The 14,472-nt window shown below is 43.7% G+C and overlaps 1 protein-coding gene across 5 annotated transcripts; it reads left to right on the top strand.

Annotated features, from left to right (window-relative positions):
* Window positions 1–251: 251 nt before the first annotated feature.
* On the top strand, window positions 252–10,912 carry Slitrk3 (SLIT and NTRK like family member 3). Of its 5 annotated transcripts, XM_052730726.1 has the most exons (3): window positions 511–786; window positions 1,013–1,500; window positions 6,560–10,912. In XM_052730726.1, the coding sequence occupies exon 3, from the start codon at window positions 6,578–6,580 to the stop codon at window positions 9,518–9,520; it is 2,943 nt and encodes a 980-aa protein (XP_052586686.1). In that variant the 5' UTR covers window positions 511–786; window positions 1,013–1,500; window positions 6,560–6,577; the 3' UTR covers window positions 9,521–10,912. The 5 variants fall into 5 exon arrangements, with proteins under 5 accessions (XP_052586687.1, XP_052586686.1, XP_052586689.1 ...); XM_052730727.1 differs by lacking the exons at window positions 511–786; window positions 1,013–1,500 and adding an exon at window positions 252–501; XM_052730729.1 differs by lacking the exon at window positions 1,013–1,500.
* Window positions 10,913–14,472: the final 3,560 nt, after the last annotated feature.

Here is a 14,472-nt window from a genome sequence, read left to right as displayed (position 1 = left end):
CTTCCTGACAGGATCTCTCTTAGTGAAGCTGGCAAATTGTGACCAATAAATAGAAAGGAGAGAGGGAGAGAGGGGGAGAAAAAGAGAGGGAGGGGAGCGAGGGAGGGAGAGAGAGAGAGAGAGAGGAGAGAGAGAGAGAGAGAGAGAGAGAGAGAGAGAGAGAGAGAGAGAGAGAGAGAGAGAGAGAGAGAGAGAGAGAGAGAGAGAGAGAGAGAGAGAGAGAGAATCACTTGCTTCCTAAGCAGGGATTTGCCTGCGATGCGCGGCGAGAGGACTGCGGCGGCTGATTTACACAGTTGGCGCGGAGGAGGGGCCGGGGGTGCGGGGGGACAAGCTGGCTGAGGCTCCAGCGATGGGCTGATCTGGGGGCTCCCGAGCGCCGCTCCCTCGGTGCGCGATTTGGGGGCGGCTGATGGCTTTGCATTCAGGTTCCAGCCCTGCGTTTTCTATATTGCCTCCTAGTCCCCGACCTGGCGCTCCCAGTTTAGAGGCAGACGTTTGGTAAGTAACGTGTAATCTGATTTTAGTTATTTCCTAGGCCATCAAAGCGGTACTTTTAAAGCAGGTCAGTCTTAAAAAGATGCGGTCGCCGCCACCGCCGCCACCGGGAGCGTCTCCTTGGCCTGAAACGCTCGGCCCCCCTTCCTCTGCCCACCTCCCCCCTGTCCTCCGGCTGGAGAAGTGAGGGCACTCGAATGGTGGACTGTCAGGGGACTCACACTCCGCCAACGGGATCGCATCGCCTTCGTGTTCTGCCTGAGATTTCCCAACGCCAAGTGCAATGTGGTGTGTACAGCCATACTGTTGTATCTGTGTCCTCACCCCCACCCCCCACCCCGCCACCTGACCAATGCTGGGATCTGAGATCTAGTCGCCCCCTTCCTGCCTCTTTTCCGTCTCTCCCCACCCTGTCTTCTCTCATCTCCACGCCACCCACCCCCACTCCCACCCATCCAAAGGGCAAAGAGCAAAGACACTCGGAAAAGGCAAGGGCTAGCTGTATCTCCTCTAGGAGACCGAGGCCGCAGGCAGGGATTGCGCTGTGAGAGACAATCTTTCAACGAGATACAGAGCAAGAGAGAAATCCAGAAAGGAACCGGTGCTCTCGGGAACCGGGGAGCTCGCCACTGAAGGAAGAGCACCAAGATTTTCGATCAGGCGATCCCGGTCCTGGGACGCTCACACAGCCTGCCTGCCATCTGGGGCAAGGACTGAGAGCTATGGTCCTGAGTCCACGGTCGCCAGCATCACCGCGCTAGGTGCGCGCCCCGCTCTCCCATCACTATGCAGCGACCATTTCCCTCTAAATCTCAAAGGTGGACCACTCTAAAAGGATTACAAGCGTGATTTGGTAGCCTTTCCGAAAGTTGGTGGCCGGAAAAGGGGAAGATCCTGGGCGACAGAATGACGGATACAATGCAGCCTCGCGGAGAGTTTGCCCCTCCCGCTGGGAAGCCCCTCGGAGCGAACCTCGGAGATCCTGAGCGCTCTGCACCATAGGTACTCGTCGCCATCAGTTCCTACTTTGCCTGATTGAAATCAGTCTGTCTCTTATGTAGGATGTGTGCTGTAGAACGCGTAGACTTTGGCCGCTGGATCTTTCATACCCTCACAGGTGCTAGGATTTTTATTATTATTATTTTAAAGAATTGGATCTGTTAGATGTAAGGGCATTGGTGAAGGAAGGGCTTCTGGAGACTAATATAACCTCAGACCCCCTTCTTCAGGGGAAAGAAATCTTAACTCCAACATATAGGCCAGGTGGCCAAGGGGAGAACCCCCCCCCCCCCCCCCCCGTGAAGCGCTGGATTGTATTTTAAGAGACAGAAGGAAAACGGATATATATATATATATATATATATATATATATATGCGTTGTGTGCCTCGCCTGCCGGCAGCGGTTTAGAACAAGCTCTATAGAAGGCTCATAGCTCTTCAGAAAATGAATGATGCAGCATTTTAATTATTTGTTCCAGGGAGATCGTTTCGCTTCCATATTGGAATATTTAATCTTAGATCTGGAATGAAGGGGGAGTACTGACGGGGGGGTGGGAAAGGGGCTCGCTGGGTAGAAAGAGCTTCTTGTCTTCCTGTCCTTCTCTGCACAAATAAATGGTGCCGGCGCTCCCAGCAGGACGCAGAAGAAAGCAGCCCAAGGGCCCAGCATCCCCTAACTTTCAGAGCTCTTCACATCCTTTAGACATGCAATGCTAAAACAGAGGAAAGGGAGCTTGTGGAAGGGCCTTTAGGACGTGGCCAAAGTCCAGCACTTAGGACTGTAGTTTCAGAGACCACTGGGATATGGTCGCAGAGGCCATTTACCATGGTTGGGAAGCCCAGGACAGCCTCCTGAGTACCCTTTCATTCCAGTAGAGCCTGGATTCCCACAGGATCCCTGGAAGAGCTGCTGCCTTTGCAGGCTGGGGTTGCTGAGGAGGGAGGTGGAACTGCCCTATCCTGAGCTTAGGCTTTCTATGTAGGCTTATTTCCAGATGGGGACCTCTCTGAGAAAAGGGTGGGTCTGGGATGTGAAGGGTGCAGGGTTTTTAAAGAGTCTTTCAGCCTGCTTACAGAGTCTGGTGGCTGTTTCCAATCTCAGCTACTGTGGGGCAATGGACAGCAGCGTGGATATTTTTTAATGCAAGCTATCATCTAGATCTTGGACTGACTTTTAAGGACACTTTGGTGAACCAAATGAAATAGATTTTAGATCGATAAGAAATTCATACCTATCCCCTGCTCTTCTTCTTCTTCTTCTTCTTCTTCTTCTTCTTCTTCTTCTTCTTCTTCTTCTTCTTCTTCTCCTCCTCCTCCTCCTCCTCCTCCTCCTCCTCCTCCTCCTCCTCCTTCTCTTCCTTCTCCTCCTTCTCCTTCTCCTTCTCCTTCTCCTTCTCCTTCTCCTTCTCCTTCTCCTTCTCCTTCTCCTTCTCCTTCTTCTTCTTCTTCTTCATTTACAACTTGATTTTGTAAGATGCCTTAGGGGAAATCCATCTTCTCTACCCACCAACTTTGAGGCCCTGGCAATGAAGTTCATTTATCTAGTGGTCAGAAAACCCCGGCCCCCTATGAGTTGGTGACAGAATGGGGGGAGGGGTTCTTGCACACAACACACTTCCTGATTAACAGATCCCCTTGCTGCTTGCTTGACACTCTCCAGATTCACTACCAAGTTGTGCTTCCTCCTAACATATAGGGCCTTTGAAAACTCCTTTTAGAGGGAGGCTGTGGGAGAGAGCAAGAGAGAGAGAGAGAACTGGTTGCTTTTACCCTGTCAAATCTTCGTTTGTCTGGATACTCATTATTATTCCCTTTGGGGAACACTAGAAAGGAGAGAGAAGGAAAGCAGGAGACGAAGAAAGAGGAGGAAGGGGAGATTGCAGCATGAGGAACTAAAGGAGGGGAAAACCAATTCCAAAAATCTCCCTCCCTTGAAGTCTTCCAGAGGAAGAGTGTGAATTGTCCCATTGCTATTCAAGGTTCTTCATTCCCTACCAGTGCAGGGGAGGGTGGTGAGAAAGGGAAGGATGAAGGGAGAAAGGGAGAGGGGGAGGGAGGGAAGGAGGGAGGAAGGGAGGGAGGGAGCCAGAGAGAGAGAAGCTGGGAAGGAATGAAAGAATGAAGGAAGGATGGAAGGAAGGAAGAGAGGAAGGGAGGAAGGAAGGAAGGAAGGAAGGAAGGAAGGAAGGAAGGAAGGGAGGGAGGAAGGAAGGAAGGAAGGAAGGAAAAGCAGAAAGTTGGAAGGAAATGCATGGCAATTGGATTCAAAAGAAATCTAAGGCTTTGGGCAGCAACAAAATGATTCTGGTGCAAAGGGATCGAAGCAAAATGCAGGAGAAAGTCAGTCCAAGTATCTGAGGATGGTTGAGGGTTGAGCTCTTATTTGGGACACCCAGCCAGGGACAGCCAGACTCAGCTCCTCCACCTGCGGGATGTGGGTCTGTAGCTCCTCACAGCCTCTGAAGGGAAGTCTGTGAAAAAGAAAGGACCATTCCAAAGACAGTTTCACTTTCCAAAGCCTTTGCACGTGAGATGAGAACTAGAAAGCAAAGGTCCAGGGGCGGGTACTCCTCTCAACCTCTGCCCCAGGTCTTTCTTCCAAAGGAATGTTTCCCTCAGGAGTTCTCCTCCTCTTTCTCGATTTTGCTTTATTTTTTTTGAACATTTATCCTCTTGAATGTTTTACTTCTTTTGGCTCCCCTTCATGCTCCTGCGCGCACACGCATATGCGCGCTCACGAGCACAACACACACACACACACACACACACACACACACACACACACACACCACATGCAATTGTAGTCAGGGCTTCTTGGTGCTCGCTCCTCACCCAAGGCTAAGCGTGCTCCCCTTCTTGGAGTCTATTTTCATGACGAGAAACGCTGGACGGTTTTCAGCACACATTAAAAATCAAACAAAAAACACAAAGCCAAACAAGTCCTGCATCCTGTACTGTGACTTGTGATTGAGCCGGCCTTCCCCTTTGCCTTCCTCCCCACCTCCCCCCACCCCTGGGGCCCACGGTGTTGGGTAACCCGGGAGAGCAGCCACAGAGGCGGCGCGCCCAGCAGCAGCCTAGCTGGAAGCCTGCTGCAGCCCCATCTCCTCCCTCCTCTACTGAGAGTGCCAAGCGGCAGTCCTGCATCCTAAAGAAGCCCATTGAAGAGACCCTTGCATTCTCTGCACGCTGCACGTCTCAAGCTAGCTTTTTAATTTTTTTTTTTTTTTTTTTTTTTTTTTTTTTGGGCTAGGGCCTCCTCCCCTCTTCTCTAGCCCCCTAGCTTCGGTTTCAGCAAGACTAAACTGGATGAGAGAGAAACTGTAAACTCAAGCTTTGTTTTTGTTGCTGTTTTTTTTTTTTTTTTTTTTACTTCTTGTCCATAGTCAGTGCTGAGAAACAAAAAAATTAAAAATCAAAATCCAAACCTCCTGCAGAATAGGTAAGTCAAAGAAGCCCCGGCTGCATAAAGCCCAGAGGTGTGAAACACCCCCCCCAAAAAAAATTTTTTTCTAGAAGAGATGAGGAGGAATGTAAGTAGATTCTAACATTTAACACGGAAGCCAAGGGAAAACCAAGTGATACTGCGATGTGCTCTCATCTGCCTTCTCTGTCTCTTTTTCATTTAATTGTTTCTAAAAATTGACTCTTAGATGCCGGAGGCAGATTCCACTTTGCTTTCTCAAGAGTTTCTCCTTACAGCTGTGTGCATGATATGCCAGTGGAATGTAAAGATTAGATTCTTCCTACTTTCCCTATAAATTATCTCTTGGTGTTCCTTGGGTTTTAAGTTAAGGAATGTTTCCTTGATATACATAGTGGGGGGAGAAAACGTGTGTTGGGGACTTTGATTTATTTTTATTGATTAAAATCAATGTTTAAATTCGACTGATATTTCACTTACTTGGGAGGGACATTGTAATAAAACTGGAATATTATGATGTATTTATGTACACATTTTTATATGCTGATGACAATAAGCACAGCAAGATAACTTTTGATGAAGGCACTGTATGTTTCCAGAATAGGGCACTGGATTCATTTCTCCTCACTGGAAAAAATAAACGTCTTTTCTAAAATGTTTTCACAAGCTAAATAATTTGTCAGCAAGAATTGAGGTTCCCACCCATTTTAGCCTTTAACTCCCTACTTCTCTTCTGTCCCCTTACAGCTTTTTATGGTTCCTCAGCTGATCCCCAAAGCGCAGATTCACTCCAAACTAAGCTCTTGCAAGTGTTTTGCTTCAGACACTCCCAGGCTTAGCGACCTTTAGCTGTCACTATCTTTAGCTCTGACAATTGCATGGGCCTATTCTTCAGAGATCTCATCACTCCTAATGCTTTAAACAGCCAAATGAGAAGATACGCAGAAATTGCTTATTAAACTAAAGGATACTTATATTTCCTGTGCTTGGGCAGAAGGGATTGGGGTTGAGTATACAGTTGGGCACACATGGTAATTAAGTAACTTTTCATAGTTCCTTAAAATAAATCTTATTTTTTTTTTATGACAGTCTTTCACATCTCAAGATCTGATATTGGGCAGTGGGCTCACCTGTTTTCACACTCTAATATCTTTTGGTTATGCCACATTTGTTTTTTTTTAATAATAAATGTGTACAATTTGAAGAACACCCCTTTTTCCTATGACTTCCAATAAGATTTTAAATGGCAAATCTTAGTTTAAATAGGAAAGCAAGTATAATGACTAAGCCATTGCCTTTACGGCTGAATCTGCCTATGCCAAGGCCGAGTCAGGGTTCCAATTCTGTTGTTTTTATAAGAGGAAGTCAGTGCAAGCTACTTTTGTTCATGTCACATAACACTTACTGAACAGGGCTTCGTTCAGGAAAATGTCACTGTGTGTTGCAATATGTCAGTCTCTTAAATTGAAAATACAGGGAACACCTTAAACATTAAACATGTTGTTGCCTCATTTGGAATATCAGTTCAATACCTGCTGAGGTTTTCAAACCACCCTTGTTTTTAAGAAATAACCCAGTTGTAGGAGTCCACTAGAGTAGTACAAAAGCTAAAAATCTGCATCTTTATTTCTGTTGCAGTTTTACAATCAACCAGGAATGATGAAGCCGTCCATAGCTGAGATGCTTCACAGAGGGAGGATGCTGTGGATAATTCTTCTAAGCACAATCGCTCTAGGATGGACTACCCCAATCCCCCTGATTGAGGACTCAGAGGAAATAGATGAGCCTTGTTTTGATCCATGCTACTGCGAAGTTAAAGAAAGCCTTTTCCACATACATTGTGACAGCAAAGGATTTACAAACATTAGTCAGATTACTGAGTTCTGGTCAAGACCTTTTAAACTGTATCTTCAGAGGAATTCAATGAGAAAATTGTACACCAATAATTTTCTTCATTTAAATAATGCTGTGTCCATTAACCTTGGGAACAATGCATTACAGGACATTCAAACTGGCGCTTTCAATGGTCTTAAGATCTTAAAGAGACTATATCTCCATGAGAACAAACTAGATGTCTTCAGAAATGACACCTTCCTTGGCTTAGAAAGTCTGGAATACCTGCAGGCAGATTACAATGTCATTAAACGTATAGAGAGTGGGGCATTTCGGAACCTAAGTAAATTGAGGGTTCTAATCTTAAATGATAATCTCATTCCTGTACTTCCAACCAATTTATTTAAGGCTGTTTCTTTAACTCATTTGGACCTCCGTGGAAACAGGTTAAAGGTTCTCTTCTACCGTGGAATGCTAGATCACATTGGCAGAAGCCTGATGGAGCTCCAGCTGGAAGAGAACCCTTGGAACTGCACCTGTGAGATTGTGCAGCTGAAGAGTTGGCTGGAGCGAATTCCTTACACAGCCCTGGTGGGGGACATCACCTGTGAGACACCTTTCCATTTCCATGGGAAGGATCTCCGTGAAATCAAGAAAACAGAACTCTGTCCATTGTTATCTGATTCTGAGGTGGAGGCCAGTTTGGGGATTCCCCACTTACCATCAAGCAAGGAGAATGCCTGGCCAACTAAACCTTCCTCAATGTTGTCCTCTGTCCATTTTACAGCTTCTTCTGTTGAATATAAGTCCTCCAATAAGCAGCCAAAGCCCACCAAACAGCCCCGAACACCCAGACCACCATCTACATCCCAGGCTCTGTACCCTGGTCCAAATCAACCTCCCATTGCCCCCTATCAAACCAGACCACCTATTCCCATTATATGTCCTACTGGGTGTACATGTAATTTGCATATCAATGACCTTGGCTTGACTGTCAACTGCAAAGAACGAGGATTTAACAACATCTCTGAACTCCTTCCAAGACCCTTGAATGCTAAGAAGCTCTACCTGAGCAGCAATCTGATTCAGAAGATATACCGCTCTGATTTTTGGAATTTTTCTTCTCTGGATCTCTTGCACCTGGGGAACAATCGCATTTCTTATGTCCAGGATGGAGCTTTCATCAACCTGCCCAACCTGAAGAGTCTCTTTCTCAATGGCAATGATATAGAAAAGCTGACACCAGGTATGTTCCGAGGTTTACAGAGCTTGCATTACTTGTACTTCGAATTCAACGTCATCCGGGAAATCCAACCTGCAGCCTTCAGCCTCATGCCCAACTTGAAGCTGTTATTTCTCAACAATAATTTGCTGAGGACCCTGCCAACTGATGCCTTTGCAGGTACGTCCCTGGCTCGGCTCAACTTGAGGAAGAACTACTTCCTCTACCTGCCAGTCGCTGGCGTCCTTGAACATTTGAATGCCATCGTGCAGATAGATCTCAATGAGAACCCTTGGGACTGCACTTGTGACCTGGTCCCCTTTAAACAGTGGATCGAAACCATCAGCTCAGTCAGCGTGGTAGGTGATGTACTCTGTAGGACCCCCGAGAATCTCACCCACCGTGATGTACGCACTATTGAGCTGGAAGTTTTATGCCCAGAGATGCTGCATGTTGCACCACCTGGACCATCCCCACCGCAGCCGGGAGATGAGGACCCCAATGGAGGACCAACAAGTGCATCACCATATGAGTTCTCTCCTCCCGGGGGCCCTGTGCCACTTTCCGTGTTGATTCTCAGCCTGCTGGTTCTGTTCTTCTCAGCAGTCTTTGTTGCAGCAGGCCTCTTTGCCTATGTGCTCCGTCGGCGGAGGAAGAAGCTGCCCTTTAGAAGCAAGCGGCAGGAAGGTGTGGACCTTACAGGAATCCAGATGCAATGTCACCGTCTGTTTGAAGATAGTGGGGGCAGTGGGGGTGGGAGTGGAGGTGGAGGTCGACCAACTCTGTCCTCTCCAGAGAAAGCCCCTCCCGTGGGTCACGTGTATGAGTACATCCCGCACCCAGTTACCCAGATGTGCAACAACCCCATCTACAAGCCTCGAGAGGAGGAAGAAGTGGCCGCCGCAGCAGCCCAGGAACCAGGAGCTGCAGAACGTGGATGTCCTGGGACACAGCCACCAGGAATGGGTGAGGTGCTCTTAGGAAGTGAGCAGTTTGCGGAAGCACCCAAGGAGAACCACAGCAACTACCGGACCTTGCTGGAAAAAGAGAAGGAGTGGGCCCTGGCGGTTTCCAACTCCCAACTTAACACCATAGTGACGGTGAACCACCACCACCCTCACCCTCACCACTCCTCAGTTGGTGGGGTTTCAGGGGTAGGTGGAGGGACTGGGGGAGACTTGGCTGGGTTCCGCCACCACGAGAAGAATGGTGGGGTGGTGCTGTTTCCCCCTGGGGGAGGTTGTGGTGGTGGCAGTATGCTGCTAGACCGTGAGAGGCCACAGCCTGCTCCATGCACAGTGGGATTTGTGGACTGTCTCTATGGCACAGTGCCCAAATTAAAGGAACTACATGTCCACCCCCCTGGCATGCAATATCCAGACTTACAGCAGGACGCCAGGCTCAAAGAAACCCTTCTCTTCTCATCTGGAAAGGGCTTCACAGACCACCAAACCCCCAAAAGTGATTACCTCGACTTAAGGGCCAAACTTCAAACTAAGCCGGATTACCTCGAAGTTCTGGAGAAGACAGCATACAGGTTCTAACAGAAAGAAGAGAATAAATTAGTGGCTTTGTTTTGATTTTCAAAAGAAAAGGAAAATAAAAAGAAATATATCCCCGGCTCCCATTATACTTGTCCCAATAACTCCATCCTCACAGTTCCCCCCTTGCCCAGGACAGAACTGAAACGCATGATAACTAGAGAATACAGAAGTGGGCTCTCCCCTCTCAGATATGACTCTGAGGAAGGGCCGTACTCAGATCATTAATCAATGAAGTGCCTTCGCAGACTTTTGCCAGCAAATGTTATCATTATTTTTTATACTGAAACTCGAGACTTTGACTGTGCCATGTGTGAGGTATATCGGGGATCGTTGTATTGATCCTAACTGAGTAAAATTCAATGTGTCTTTTTATTTTCAGTAACTTTTATTCCCTTTAGTTGCAGTTTTGTTTGAAAGGGAGTGGGGAGGTTGACATTTATGGCTTTCTCTCCTTTTCCCATCATGGCACAGATTCTGTACATGTATTAACAATGCAGTTTGCTGCATGCTTGAAAACTGCAGGATGGGGAGGGAGGGGCGGGTCTTGCTCGAATGTTCTCACACTGTTGTCTCTCACACACATATTCATGAGCATACAGCAAACCTCTACATACGCTTAGGTCCCTCAGTCTGAACTGGGTGCAGTACACACCACACACACACACACACACACACACACACACACACACACACACACACCTCCCACACAATTTAATCTGCTTAGTTCGGGTTTGATCCATTTTTTCCTCTCCATAGCTCCATGTGCCCTTCACGCCTAGTGTACAGCTCACAGCATCTCTCCTACCCCCCTGGGAGAAGTCACATTTGAGGCTGGATCCTACTGCAGTGAAGGCTTGTTGGTTTAAAAGCTGGAGACACACCTAGGGATGAGCACCCTCCTTGTGACATTTCATCCTGATGCCAAGATTTTTTGAGAACATCTGCACTTTCTTATATATATATAAATATATGATATTAAAAAATAAAGAAGCAACTGGGTATATATCACTAACAGCTTTGTAGGAAGCACTTTTAATGTTTTCTCTCTCACACACAAAGATTCAAAAGAAATGTGCATATATTTATTCTGTAATTTCAGTGATTATAAATTGTAAAGGTAATGTTTAATCATTGTATAGTGATTATGCGTCTGGTATAGCTTTCCTAATAAAAAGTTTTTGAAAAACATAATACATTATATATAGAAGATACAAAGCTTGAATTTAAACCAGCTGTACCACGCCTTTCGTACTTCCATTTAAAAATATTTATTTTACTTGATATGCAGAAAGCAAATTGATTAACAAGTCTGCTGCACTGTGATATTGATAAATCTTACTACACAGTATTCATATCCCATATCAGGATTAAATTGGGGCTTGGATATGCTGATCTATAGTTCAGTTTTTTTTTTTCCCCATGGGTTATACATTTCCAATTCAGTTTCCCAGCGAGGCACTGTTCCATAGGTGGAGTATGACCAGGAGAAAATAAAGTGACTGGAGTGAGGAAGTGTAGGGTTGTTCTGGGTAAGATCACTGAGCATCTGTGTGTTTCAAAACAGGAGATTACTTGAAGGAACAGAGAAACGAAATAGCTCTCCTTTAAATAAAAAAGGAACACTAAAATTAGATCCATCAGCAGCTTAGGTAGCATCACACTCTCCATGCACATGCACAGTCCCAGAAAAGCTGCGGATAAATGGGACTGTAGAATATCTGCTCATCTGTGAAATTTGTCATTTTTATGTTTGGACGTTGTTTTCCCACTCACTCACAGCAAATGGACCCAGAAATGCTTGGACAAAGACGCCTGATACGGATTAAGTTTTCTTTTTCTGTATGGAATTTAAAAAAAAATGTTTCAAAGTTAATTTGAAGATACTTTGAGTTATGATCCATGTACACGTGAGCAAAACCAAAGAAAATAGAAATTTAGGATGCAAGACAGTAGCGATAGAGGCACTTACCGAGAACGGCCAGTAGAGGGCAGCAGAACTCCAGCGATCTCCAGACGCAGCCACTACTGAACTGTAAAGTGAAGCTAGAGTTCCTTCAAGCTGCCCTTAGAAATGATCATTACATGCTGAATGTAATTCACCACGAGTCGCTGAGGCCTTACATTACATCATTTCCCCCCGACACACACAAAGGATAAAACCACAAGTTTCTAAAGCTGTATGGTGTATACATAAAGGCATTGTATTAAATGATGGGGAAAAGGTGAATGTCTAGAACATGTTTATATAACCATTAAAACTATATACAATGATCAGTGTAGATGTGCATACAGATAAAATACGCAAGTACTGAGATATAAAAAAAATGCACTTTCAGGGCTTCTTTACATTTGATATGTGGCATCTGTAACTTCTGTCCTCAACTATTCAGTCTATTTTGGAGTTATTTCAGAAAGTCCATAAAACTAATTACAGTCTCTTTATGTAAAATACCAGAATGAAGCTCTCCTTACTCAGGAGAGTTGGACCCCTTATAAAAAGAGATGACGTTTTTGCTAACTGTCCTACAAGTCACCTTTGCTGGATATTTCATCTTCCATATTCTTTCTGATCATCATCTTTCCCTATTTACTGTTGTTTGTTGTTCTTCGTTTTTTGGGGGAGGATAAAATAACAATACAGTGCTCACCGGCCTTGCAACCTGATTTAGGGGAAAAAAATCTCCAGTGACTGGTAACACTGTAGTAAGCTATGGTTACTAGTAACCTTCCGGTTCTTCCTAATCAATCATTTTGGTGAACAGAAGAAGTAGGGGCAAAAAACCTAGATCCTACGAATACTAATAACATCTTCCTAGAAAACCATTCATTCTCACAGCACAGTATATTAAACATATCAGGCTGAATGTTATCCCTAAGGACCCTGGTGCTTTTGACATTTGGAAAAAAGGTCTCCGCAAACCTTGAATTAAAACATAACTTGCTAAATGTAATATTTATATTTTATTTATCAAATATTAAAATAAGACTGTCTTATCTTAAATTTCACCCACGAATGAAGAATAAATTCACTTATATAGTGAGAACAAATTTATATAAGAATGAAATTTTGTATTTAGGAGGACAATATTTTGCTTTCATGGAGTTTTCTACCCTCTGACTCAGATACTTATTTTAATTTTGCATTAAAACTAAGTTAACAAACTTTAGTTTGTAACAATAGACATTATTTCCATTAAATTACCTAAATATTGATATAAGGATGGATTAGCAACTGTTTTATGTCTTATTGAAGTAAATTATTTTTTTAACTAAATAACTAATTCCCTCAAAGCAATATTCTGCTACTGAGAATGACCAAGGATCTGACAGTTTCGCTTTTATTCATTACTATTTTATTGGTAATTACAATAATAGTGTTTGGGAATAGCAAACGCTTTGTGATGTCCCTTCAACTCATTAGTTGATTAGTGTGAAATGATGGCAGATGATCAGTTTAATTCAGAATAGTTTTCAAACATTGTATATCATTAATGATATTATTTATGTAGATGCTTTTATATTTTTGACTAGAAAGATATTATTTCATCAAATTGCAAAATTATTTAAAACAGGATGATGAATACAATATTTTAAATAAAAGTTCAGAGAGAAAATAATGAAGAAAGTTTAATGGCTGATTTGGAAACTTTTTTTTTTAACTTGGAAATTTTAGTTTTAAAGCCTTATCATCTCATGAGAGCTTGTTTGCATTTAATCATAATGCTGCTTTGGTAAGAAGCTCCTTCAGCAAGCTTAGCACAGTGTTAGACTCGTTCAGTGTAAATCCAGTATTTACTCCCATCTATCCTTTGGCAATTACACTGTCCATATGAATAAATTCTGTGATTATTTGAAATGACCTTGAAGCAAAAGCCCATGAAATCCCCCACAAAATGTGGCATGCATGACCATGACAATCAAGGACACTTTGCAGGGAAATGATAATGTAAGGACTTACAAACTCAAGTGATTGAATATATACATTTGTAACTTACTCATCTGTGAAATTTCAGGTGAACAGACCATATCTTTAACTAAATTCATTGCACACATGTTCTTTCTAATGTATTACAGGCCTTTAAAAGTAATCAGAGCAATAACACAGATAAATTGGGCTGCTGTGTGTACAAACATGCACATAGCACTATCATATGTGTATATACATTGTATACACATGTATATAGTTTATATGCAGAATTATATGTAAATTATGCACTGTCCTACATGTGTAATGACTTCAGTTTTATGCAACTATTTTCCCTGCTTTCCACTAGCCACCATCCAGGTAAAGCTGGATGAAATGTTAAGTTTTTACTTTGCGTTCCTTCACATTTAAAAAGTAAAACCGTAATCAAGATTTCTGAATTTAAAAGTTTTTTAACCTCCCATTCTTTTCATTTTGTTATTTAAATCACAAGGGAAACATCTCAGTTAAAATGGTGATTCATTTTAACTAAAAATTCAGAGCGAAGAGATGTATTTCTTATCTGAATGTGACGTAAGTCAAGTGGAAAACACGGGCTGCTTCTTCACTTTGCCTGCCTAGAATAGTTTTCAGAGATGAAAACAATTTTAGAGACCCTGCTCATTGGACTAGCTCTTTGTAAGTTATGTAGATACGAAGCAAGACTGAAGTTGTGAAGTTATAATGCAAGAGAATTAAAAAATAGTTTAAGACATACATATCATTTACTGTTTGGTACACCAGTTACTATTACTATTCTGAAAACGTTTAATAATAAATATAGTCAAAGGCAGGGGCAGCCATGTTTATTATGCTCTTCCATCTGCATCAGAGTTTTTACATCAGAGATTGGTGAGAACAGAATTCTCTCCTGGTGCCAAGGTGATGTTTCAACCCACTTGTCGATTCTGACAATATGGGCCTCTGAAAATAACGTGCATATTTCTAAGAAAGCATATTTCCTTTCCATCGCACATGGTTACTCAAG

This window comes from Peromyscus californicus, unplaced genomic scaffold (assembly GCF_007827085.1).
Source record: "Peromyscus californicus insignis strain IS unplaced genomic scaffold, ASM782708v3 Scaffold_9__1_contigs__length_137607984, whole genome shotgun sequence".
Lineage (NCBI taxonomy): Eukaryota > Metazoa > Chordata > Mammalia > Rodentia > Cricetidae > Peromyscus > Peromyscus californicus.
This window is presented reverse-complemented; position numbering and strand designations above follow the sequence as displayed.